At 32.0% G+C, this 12201-nt stretch overlaps 1 protein-coding gene across 1 annotated transcript; it reads left to right on the top strand.

Moving 5' to 3' along the window:
* The first annotated feature begins 2938 nt into the window (after positions 1-2938).
* On the top strand, positions 2939-4408 carry LOC132952978 (uncharacterized). Its single transcript, XM_061025510.1, has one exon. The coding sequence runs from the start codon at positions 3002-3004 to the stop codon at positions 3764-3766; it is 765 nt and encodes a 254-aa protein (XP_060881493.1). The 5' UTR covers positions 2939-3001; the 3' UTR covers positions 3767-4408.
* The last annotated feature ends 7793 nt before the right edge of the window (positions 4409-12201 follow it).

The following is a 12201-nucleotide window of genomic DNA, read 5'->3' as shown; positions in this document are numbered from 1 at the left end:
TATTTTTCGCTAAAGGAGTACAATACAAAATATGATTTATTGGGGGAAAAAATGAAAAATATCACAAAAATATGTACCGATCAAAAACATATCGATTTATGCGGGAAATACCAGATAGTAATAACGGATTTATACAGCGAAATAAGTAAACAAAAAGAACGTATGTATTTGTCATTAGGAAGTGGTATGGAACAATTCGATAATAAGCAACGGAAAAGAAGGGGGTTAGTAAACATAATAGGTAACGCTATGTACACGTTATTTGGCGTATGCGATGATAAATGCACTAAGAAGACACGGGAAGCTATAAAACAAACAGAAGAATCGGGGGCTAATATACTACACATAATGAAGGCTCAAACAACAGTAGTAAAAACAATAGTAAAAAATATAGGAAATACGTTAGAACAAACCGAACAATTATATAGAAATATTTCTACTAAGGAACAACAATTATACGTAAGAATGTTACAAATACAAACTAGAACTGACGATGTTTTAGACTTATTAATGGCAGGAGAAGTACATAATTTATACACAATAATCACAAATCAATACGCCTACGAAACTCAAACGTTAGGACAAATAGTAACAGCCGCTAGAGAAGGAATAATACACCCAAGTCTTATGACACCGCAAGAATTAGCATCAACTTTAAAAGCAATAGAACTAACAATTAAGAAACAATATAGCATTCCTATGGGAACAAAAGCTTCGGAATTAAATGAATTTCAAAAAATTACTAAAATGAGTATTTACTATGAAAACGATAATTTAGTATTCATTACAAAAATACCGTTAGTTATTGACATTGAACTTACATTATACCATTTAATACCTATACCAATAATCCATGTTCAAAATAATACTGAAGGGTGGTATCTTCCAACAGTTACTTATAACAATATTGCAATAACTAAAGATAGAAAACGATTTACTACATATACAGACAAACAATTGGATGACTGTACAGAGACTACAATATATAGAATATGTAGAACACCACAGCCAATCCAAGAAAACAGCGAACGTCAACCATGCGAATTACAACTATTCAAAGGACCTGATACTACTTCTAATCAACGGAACTGTGCAATCGAAAAATTTAATCTACAAAGAAACATATACCATAAATTACGAAACAAAAACACCTGGTTACATGTGGGAAGTGAAGCACTGACCGTAAGTTGTACAGATATGATCGAGCCATTTACGCTAGATACTAATAAAATTGGAGAAATAACTATCGTGAACAATAATTGTCAAGTATTTACACAAGATGCAGTACTAACCGCCACAGAAGAAATTACCAACACGAATTATAAGGATTTCATACCTACAACTAACATAAAAAGCATTTTAGAGAAGATACCTGAACACATACATAGATTCGAAGTAAATAAAGAATGGGGAGACAATCCAAATATACAATTAACGGATCTACACGGCGTATCCAAGTCCTTGGATGAAGTACAACAAATGATAGACCAAGAAGTTTTAAGAGAACAAAGCCAAAAGCATCAGTTTATACACAGTAACTTACTATATGTAACAATAGTATTAGCAGCACTATCTCTCGTACTCATAATAGCAATATATATATTAATTAAATGCAAATATATTAGTGATGAACAAGTAATAGATATACCCAGAAGGATAGTTAAATATAGACCATCAAATAGAAGTGACTACATAAGGGGGTTTGAAGAGACACCATTCACTCCACCACCGTCACCAAGATAAAATTTTTATAGAAAAAAATAAATAAATAAAAAAAAAAAAATAATATATATAATAATAAATAATAAGTTAATTAATTAATATTAATAATAATTATAATAGTAATGCAATCAAATAATATAATTATGTTTCAGAAAATAAACAAGAGAACGTCAAAATAAAATATACGTTAACCATTAAATTAAAATTATAAACATGGGCGAAAATGCACGAATATCTTTAGATTATTCATTTACATTACATGCAATCGATTTTATTAAAGAATTAAAGGAAGTATTATTAACTAGTGCGCATATTCAATTAATACAAAGAAACATAGTATACGTAAGCTGTTTTGAACACCATGTACTAGAAGCAAACAATAGAATGCCCGTACCATTATCAGAAGAAGAATTAGATTTAGTGATGATTCCTTTGACTACTTATCTTCATCCATTTTGTAACCTTACACGTCCAAATAGATCAATTTGTTTAACTATAGGTGCAGTATTAGATCAATTAATTAATAGACGTATCATTACTACCGATTTCTTTTTATAAATAAATCCTTGTAAAAAAAAAATAAATAAAAAAAAATAATAATAAATAAATAAGAATAAATCAAATAAATAAATAATAATAATATTAAATAAATAATAACATAAATTATAAATACGTACAAATAGAAAAAAATAATACGTAAAAATAATATTTCATAAGTAATATTAACAGAAATTAGAATAGTAGTAATATTAACGTAACTATCGTAATAAATAATGAAATTTTAACTATTTCAGAGTATAAGAAGAAACGAAATATAAATACACGTAAAAGTTTAATATATAAAGATTTTAACAGAGACAAACATGAACGAAAACATACCATTGTCGGCAGAACTACCATTGACACTACAAGCAATAGAATTTTTCAGAGAGCTGAAAAACGAATTATTAAACGGGCAGCACAATCAGTTCGTCCGGGGGGATATGATTTGTGTAGGATGTTTTAAACGACATGTCATAGAGGCTAATAGGAGAATGACTATGCCGTTTACACAACGTATTTTAAATCAAGCTATGGTACCGGTAACTGCATTTATACACGCAGTAATTGTTAACCCTAGGGCGGATAGTTCAATCTGTGTAGAAGTCGGAATGCTTCTAGAGCAACTAATCTCACGACGTATATTATCCACGGACCATATATTCGAAGAGTAAAACATAATAACAACAACACAGGAAAATTAAATATAGTAGTAATATGTAACTATAGTAATAATAATATGCATACATTTAATATTTTATATATATATTCTAGCTCTCAAATCCGTTTTTTCATAATGGATTTCGAATTCACTATGATCAATAGGACCGAAATATTATTGGTATCCGGCGCCATCTCCAACAGTTTAGAAAAATATAAACCGATGAAACTGGAAGGGAATCCTCTTGTACTTACACAAGACGATAAGTTAAGGAGGTTCCGGCGCCGTGACTTGGGAAAAGTTGTGCAAACAATCAAAAGGGTATTCCGGAGTAAACCAAACTTGACCACACCATTGTTGGACCAATTATACAAAAGTATAACCCATCAGGGGGAGTCGACTTTGTCAACGGTATACCTACAGAAATATTTGCACATCGATAACAGGGAGCCAATAATAGTTTTTTGGAACGGAACGACAGATCTAACAATTGTAAAAAGATTAAGATTAAGGGGTATTTTAGCGTTTTTAAATATAACGGCGTACAGTGATAGGAATAATAATGAATTTAATTTAAAACTAACTAACATAGAAACAAGAGAAACCTTATATTCAGGTTACATAGGAAAACTTAATAAAAACGGCAGGATGTTAAACTTATTAGAAGCACATGAATTGGTGTGCAATACGAATCATCATATCACGCATTGTCACGATCCAATTGCTGATGTAATTTTAACCAAATGCGTTTTTGACTATGTAGTCACGAAAATAAGGCCGATATATTTGTATAGACTAGGTAGAAAATATAGAAAAAAAATAAATATATATAGAGATTTTTAGGATAATTTCATGGTGAAGGTAATTACGTAGACTTAACACAGTTATATTATTTTAGATTTATCGAAGAATTAAAAAAAATATTAAGCACCGAAGTACATATTTATAAACTTAAGGAAAATAAGATGGAACCGGTATGCTTTAACTGGCACATATTAAAAGCAAACAAAAGATTAAACGAACGTTATGATTTCAAAAAATTAAATAAGATAACCAGAAATATTGAACTCTTTATGAATGACCATTGTAACGGAGAATGTAAGGAATTACTTAAATTAATAGAGAAAACAAGAGATCCAAGCTATATACTCGAATATCCTAAGTAAATGAAATTATGTTGACATATATGTGTAACAATTTATTATATTATTCACATAACTTATCAATTGGTGGAAGATTTATTATAACTAACAAATATTGTATTCAAAAGGGGAAATATAAACTTATATTATATAATAAACTAAACATTTTAACACTTCTAATATTATAATTTCAGGTAATCAAAATTTATATTATTATGTATTCAAATTTTATCATATAAAAAAAAAAAAGAAGAACACAATGTAATTAAATAATATTGTAAATTACATTATAAATGTAAAATATGTATAACAAATTGTAACCTATTATAACAAAATTGTAAATGTAAAACATATATATATCTATCAATTATTGTAACTTGTTATAAACAAGATTGTAATGAAATGTAAAAATTATAACAAATTGTAAATGTCAATGTATACCAAATTGCAAAATCAACTACTGTTGACTATTGAACTTAAATAGTATTGTTAAAGATTCTTAACCTTACAGGCTAATAATCTTTTTTTTGGCAGGGAGGTGTAAAGGAATAGCTTTACGCACTCAATTCATGTATTAGTATATAAGTATTATTATACTCGGAGAGGCAGTTCTCCTTGAGTTGTTATGGTCTCCTAGACGTAACCTCATAGTTAGAAACTATATCCTATTTTGGCAAACTAATCAAGCGGAGCGGCCAACAACAAGTCACGAGCGGCGGTTGCGAGAATAACAACTTAGCTACAACCAGCTACATACACCGCCCCGTCCATGCGCAGGATCCATCAAAGGAACCGACATCATATATAGGAGGGCTGGAAACACAGTAAAGACAGATGTACCTGGACCAGCAACGCAGAAGCGACTTCACGCCACTAGCCATATACACGACGACGACTACTACTACTATTACCACGACATTTTATATCTGTTCTAATAAAACATTGTATTATAAATCTAATTTGGCTACCATTATTTCCAAATCATCTACATAGAGAATCCCTGAAGGGGCAGCACATAACACGGTGTTGCATGAGGTGCATATTGGTTGATCCTTTTTGCTCATTAGATGTTCATGAGTGTAACGTGTATGGCCAATTCATAATCTGTTGAGTACGATTTGATGTCTTCGTGGGAGTGATGTGTCAGGCAACCAAGGGAGGGTGGATGATTTTATTTCTCTTAGCCTGTTGTTTCTTACTGATCTCCATTCTTGAAGGCAGGTTTAGTCAAGGTTAGTGTTTATAAGGAGTTTTGTATCTAAATTTGTTGTTATATTCCAGAAATCAGTTGGTTCTTTCGTTGCCCTTTTGGCTATTTCGTCTGCAATTTCGTTACCAGGTATGTTGTTGTGTCCAGGTACCCATAGAAATCTGATGTCTTTTTTGGATAAGAATATAATGTTTAATATTAGGTTGCCTATTGGGTTGTTTTTTTGTGGATTTGCTAAGTTTGTGAGGGCGCTGAGAGAGTCTGTGTATATGGTTGAAGATTGGATATCCGAGGAGGCAGCTAATTCTGTGGCTTTTAAAAGAGCTAGATATTCAGCTGTATAGATTGAGTTGTATGATGGGATTTGAAATGCTGTTTGGGAGTTTGGCTGGATTATTGCGATAGCAGTTCCTTCCGTGTTTTTGGATGCGTCAATATATATTTCTTGATGTGGTGGAAGACTGTTTTTTAGATCGAAGAAGTTTGGTTTGTAAATGTAGGAATCGGTTTCTTTTTTTTTGTGTTCAGTTAGGTTGAGATAGATGAGAAGATTTGAGGTAATCCATGGTGGTTGTTCAGAGACTTGAGGATTAATTTGGTTTGTAATAGTAATATTGAGGTCTGAGGCATAGTACGGCTGTACGAGTGCCAAGATTGTTTATATCGTTATTTTGGAATTGGTTGATTGAGTTTCTTAATATAGTGCTGAAGGGATTTTTTATTGCTATTAATGTTTCTGAAGAGTATTCCAATGTATGTTTTATTCTTCTTTTTTCAAGTGATTTAGAGCCTGGGATGTTTATGATGTTGAGAACTGGGCTGCTTTTGAAAGCACCAATTGACAATCTTAGGGCTGTATTGTGAATAGGATCTAAAGTTTTGATTGTAACCGCAGATGCTCCTGCATATAGTATTGAGCCATCTTCTAGTGCTGAGAGGATTATTGAGTTGTGTATTGTCTGTAATGTTTTGCTTTCTGCACCCCATTCGAGGTTACTTAGTGTTTTTATTATATTGAGTTTAGATTTTGCTTCATTTTTTATGTTGTTTATGTGAGTTCGCCATGTTAGTTTTGAATCAAAGGTTAAGCCTAGTATTTTTATGTTGAATACTCGAGGAATGTTCGTGTTTTCCATTTTAAGAGATGGGCTGTAGGGGATGTTTTTCTTTGAGAAAATAATGAATTGTGATTTGATTGGAGAGAAAGTAAAACCAGAAGTTTTACTCCATTGTAGTAGGTGGTTTATACAATTTTGTATCTGCTGAAATAAAGTTGGTAGATTATTTCCCCTGCAAAATATGTTACTATCATCTGCGTACATTGTGATTTTGTTTGGGGGTTTTATGATATATGGGAGGTCATTGATAGCCAAAATAAAGAGAGTTGAACTTAGAGGAGAGCCTTGAGGGCTGCCATTATGAAGAATGAATGGGGAAGATAGTGCACCATTATTAGATACTTGTATTGTTCTATTTGAGAGGTAATTTGTGATGAAGTTAATTATGTTACCCTTAAGATTCAACTGTACCATGTATTTAATAAGACGGTGGCGCCATATAGTGTCGAAAGCTTTTTGTAAGTCGAGGCTGAGTAGTACCAAGTATTGATTTTGATTGAAAGTTTCTTTAATTTCATTTTCAATAATTGCTAAAGAGTCCAATGTAGAATTATTTTTGCGGAAACCATGTTGAAGATTGGATAATAGATTGTTATATTCTAGGTACCACATTAGTCTTGAGTTAATAATTTTTTCTAGTAGTTTTGTCATGGAACATATAATGGATATAGGACGGTAACTAGATACGTGGTTTTTAGGTTTGTTGGGTTTATGGATCGGTTTGATTATCGCGGTTAGCCATGTTGTTGGGTACTGATTTCCCATCCAAATATGATTAAAGATCTTGAGTAGGTAGAGTTTTCCGTTTTTTGGAAGATTGAGAAGAAAAATCGTAGGTATATTGTCTATTCCGCAAGCATTGCTTTTCTTGGAGCTGAGGGCTGTTTCCATTTCTTGGATAGTGAGAGGACTATTAATATGAGTATTGTCTTGATAGAGATTGATAGGTACCATTTCTTGAGCGCATTTGTATCTTTGAAAATCAAGGGGATAGGTTTCAGTACTACTAGCTTTTGAAAAGAAGGAGCCAAGTTCGTTTGCGATTTCTGAAGGTTCTGAGTATATTGTGTCATTTTAGTTTTTGAGGATTTGTATATTGTCATATTTGTTGATGCATTTAAAAGCCTTAATTTTATTCCATATTTGTTTTGGGTTTGCTTTAGAATTGATTGAACTTGTATAGGCGCGCCAACTCGTTGTTTTGCTGTCTTTGATTGTACGTCTGGCTTGGGCTCTGCGTTTTTTGAATTCTATGAAATCATCTTGGGATTTAGTGCGTTTAAATTTGTTGAAGGCCGTCTTTTTTGATTTGATAGATTCGTTACAATGAGAGTTTCACCAAGGAACTGGGGGCTTTCTACCTGAGAATATCCTAGTTTGTCCTATTGTTAAATTGGCTATTTCTAGAATAGCATTTGTGAAATTTTGTGCAACTTCATTTAAATTGTTAATTTTTGGTTTTTCAAATTAAAATTGAATCTATTTTTTGTTCTAAGAGGGATGTGAATAGATTCCAGTCAGCGGTGTTTAGTTTCCATTTTGGTTTGCCTACTTAAATGTCTTCTGTATTTCTGTACGTTAATTTCGTGATTATGGGCAAGTGGTCGCTTCCATATGGATGAGATAATGTGTATGTAAGGTGAGGAGCTAAAGAAGGTGCTGTGAAAGATAAGTCAATAGCTGATTGCGTACCGGATGCTGTGCAAAAATGAGTTGGTTTACCGTTGTTCAGTGTAATTAGGTTTTCAGAATCTATGACCGATTCGATTATTTTCCCTCTAGTGTTTGTAGTAATGCAGCCCCATAATTTGTTGTGGCTGTTGAAGTCACCTAGGAGAATGAACGGCGGAGGGAGTTGTTGAATGATGTTTTTTAAGTCTGCTTCGGTGAAGAGAGATTGGTTAGGGAGGTAAAGGTTGCAGATTGTAATCTTTTGTTTGAGTTGAACAGAAATAGTTACGGATTCAAGTGGAGTATTTAATAGTATTTCTTCGGAAGAATATGAGTCTTTTATAAATGTTGAGATACCTCCACTGGCTCTGATTGCGTTAGTTCTTATTTTGGTATAATTTGTATATCCTTTTAGTGTGATTTTTTATAGTTTGTAAAATTTGTTTCTTGTAGACAAATGATTTCAGGGCAGTATTTGTTTATTATAATTTGTAGATTACTGATTCTTTTGTAGAAACCATTTATGTTCCATTGTAGTATGTTATATTTTGTATTGTTGTGCTGCATTATAGGTTTTATTTTTATAATGTTAGATTTGCGGTCTTGTGAAGGATTGATATGTGTCATTTATTATGTATTGAAATATGAATTAAGCTTCTGATTCGTTAGAATCATAGGGTTCTGCTTTTAACTTTTTTGTGAAGCGGGTTAATCTGTTTTTGATGCTACCATTTTGTAGGGTTGGTTTGATAGACATAATAATGTCCAATAAATCTTCTTTTGATATATTGTATTCATTATAAATTATAGGTGGTTCGAAGTGGCCTTGATTATTTTCAAAAATGTGTTTAAAGGTAATAAAATCGATTTTAAAATTGTTTTGATCGGTGAAGAGTTTTTTTGCTGGTTATAGATATGCATCGATATTTTCTAAAAATGTTGTTAGTGCTGCTGATTTTGATTTTTTGTTCTTTTTCTTTTTTTTTTCGATGATTTCGTTTTGGGGGGTCACTGGGTTTTGTGGAGCAGGCATTGCTTTTGAGTTTACATTTGGTTCTAATGGAGATGGAGGTGGAGAGTGAGTTAGAAATGAGTCGGGGAGAGATCTTTTATTGCGTGTTGGTTGATCAATTTCTATTAGGATAACGTCAGAGTTTGGAATCGCATCTAAATTTTGAAGTGTTGGTTTTGATGTGATCGATGATGTTGGTGGAAGATTTGATGGCGGTGTAGGCTCAGAAGTGATATTGGGTGTTTCAAGGGGAGATGTGTCGGTGTTCGATGTGGAGGTAGGTACTATAGGGGTATTATATGTGTTTGACGAGGCGTCTAATTTAGACGGTGTGTTTGCAATGGGTTGATCGTTGTTTACCTGTGACATTATGTTGTGTGAATTAATCTGGTTTGAGCAATGAGATGCAATGTGACCTTGGGCCTTACACAAGTAGCAGGTTAGAGAGTCATCTGATAAAAAGATCCTGTAGTTGGTGTCTTCGTAATTTATAAGTATGGAAGGTGGGAGTTTGATAAGATCGTCATGTTGGATAAAAGTTTGTCGACAAAAACTTAAAATATGCGTGAAGTCTTCGACTTGAATTCCGGCCCTTAGCGGTGTTATAGGGCTATAAAGAGGTATATTTAATTTGATAAATTCGTTTGCGATTATGTCAGGCGGTATATTAGGATATACGTTAGATAATATTATTCTTTTATTCGGATTGAAAAATTTTCGTAATTTGAATTGTTGGTGTAGTATTGTGATAAATGGGTTATTATCAATTAGATTATTTACTAATGAGCTGCTTGATAGGAATATACATAAGCGACCTTTAGATATACGGGACGCAAATAGAATATTAGACGGTTGGACTAATTTGCCGATTGCAATGATGTAATCTTTGTGTGGGATGGTGTCGTCTGTATCGATTAATAAAGCTTGGTCTTTTTTGGGTATTAAGCTGTTTGCTACAGTTGAGGCGAATGATTGTTTGTTGATATCCGTGTTGATAGAACTGGTTGAAGTGTTGACGTTGGGTGAATTTTTTGGTGACATTTGATGTAGTGGTTTAGGATTTGATGTGCTTTTTAATGAATTTGATATGGGTAAGCTTTTGGGTGTGGTTGGTGACGTTTTATTTTTTTGTTTTTGTGCATCTTTTGGATAAGGTGGTTGACGAATGGAGGGGCTTTTTAAAGCTGGTAGTTTTGTAAACATTTTATAGTGCTGTGGGCTTGCGCCCGCTGGGTGTATTGTATCTTAGCTAGTAGTATTAATAACGAGCATATTACCTGCGATATGGTGCGTGTATAGTATACTGCTATCGGAAGCTATTAAAATCGGTACTCGTGAAACGCGATAAGCAACGTAATGACTGTACGGAGTCTAACGACGAACTATGTCTATGCAGTTTATTATAATATGAAATGTGTCTTTTAGGACTGGAAGGCAAAAATATTTAAATAGTCATAAATGCATTTTATATTTTGTAGATAATGTAAGGAAAAAATCCATAATAATATTTATAATATAGTATAATAATTTATTATAATAACAATAAAAAATACTGTGACTGTAAAATAGTGAATTATTGGTAGTTGAAATGCTTCAATAGGTACATCCATGTTGGTAGTTACCAAAAACAAAAAAATATAATTGGAATCAATTTAACATATTGTAATAGACAATTTAATATATAAATATCATAACATAATTACCTATAGATAAAATATTGAAAAATTAAACTAATAGAATGGTTTTAAAAACAAGCGGGTTTTCTTTAATTTCAGAACGACAGAAAGCAGAAACCGGATTATTATCTGAAAAATAAATTGGTGATTTTTATTATGTGAATTGTATAGTTCATTGTTCAAGCATATTATTAAGAGCAGTTTTTATCACAAGCCCACCATTTTATTCAGCTCAAAGCTATTCTATAATTATTTTTACAACAAAAAAATTGCAATTTTCGATTATCATAAAATAAAAAATAAATTTTAAATCTCTCGATTTTGATAAATCTTACAAATGCTTTATTGGGACATAAAAATGTTGTCAACAAGAATAAAAACCCAAAAAAATAAATAATTATATAATGCCAACACACCATGTGTCAACTATCAGACTAGCCAATTAATAAATAAATTAATATATTATGTCCGCTCGTTCAGTGTTCTAGTTATGCCATTTACTTGAACTGGAAAAACAAAATAGGTTATTCTCACATCTCACCCGATGCATTTGTTTTTACATATTTTTTACGCATATGAGTATAACCCGTTCATATTCATAAACAGCGACACGTTACGGTCGATGCCGATCCAATATTTCCTGGATCGTTGCCTTAAACAATCGCTAACTTGAGTCCGGGCCAACACCGTTTATACAAATTATTTTTTCGTATATAATATTATCATGTAGATATTCAATATAAGCAATAATATTGTAATAGTATTCAAACACCATATTCTTATTTTACGATCAGTCGTGCTCCGGTTGACATTGAATACGCCAAAAACATGTTATTTTAGTTACTATTTTAGTATTTATAATCAATTTACATTTTATTACAATGTAGTATTATGTCATTCTAATCATATACATACCTCTCAAACTGTTCTTGTATCTCAATATAAATTCTGTAAAAATAAACTATATTGTGACAATTTCCACTGACATTTCCCAGCGAAACATTTTAATTGAACATCCAAATTTATTCGTAACCCTCGAAACAGGGATTATCTTACTCGCTCTTATCCCGTATAAATACAATCTTAATTAATAAAAATGAAAAATGATTTACAATCAATTTTTAACGTTGATAGGGCTCTTTAATTTAATTGAGTTTGGGCTAATTTTTGTGGAACTATCCACCAATAGCATGCATTTGAAGTTTCAAGGACATTATTTAATGCACCAAATCTGATTTTTCGTGTTAACCGTTTCACCATTCTGGACCCAAAGAAAAATAAGACAAATTGAAACCCATGAATAACTGGTTGTACAATAAGTTCTTTATCCGTCACCTCACTAAAAATGATTCAACTTAAACTTTGTGAGTAGATTCTTGTAACATAATATGGAGTCTACTTGACACTTTGGGAAGGTTAGCAAAGTTCCTGAAAAACGGCAGTATTTAA

Source organism: Metopolophium dirhodum, chromosome 9, assembly GCF_019925205.1.
Source record: "Metopolophium dirhodum isolate CAU chromosome 9, ASM1992520v1, whole genome shotgun sequence".
In the NCBI taxonomy this organism is placed as follows: Eukaryota; Metazoa; Arthropoda; class Insecta; order Hemiptera; family Aphididae; genus Metopolophium; species Metopolophium dirhodum.
The sequence above is the reverse complement of the archived record's forward strand: the minus strand, read 5'-3'. Positions and strand labels throughout refer to the sequence as shown.

Bases quoted from the DNA above. Each gene is read 5' to 3' on its own strand.
- LOC132952978 (XM_061025510.1), top strand. From the start codon at position 3,002: ATGCATACATTTAATATTTTATATATATATTCTAGCTCTCAAATCCGT.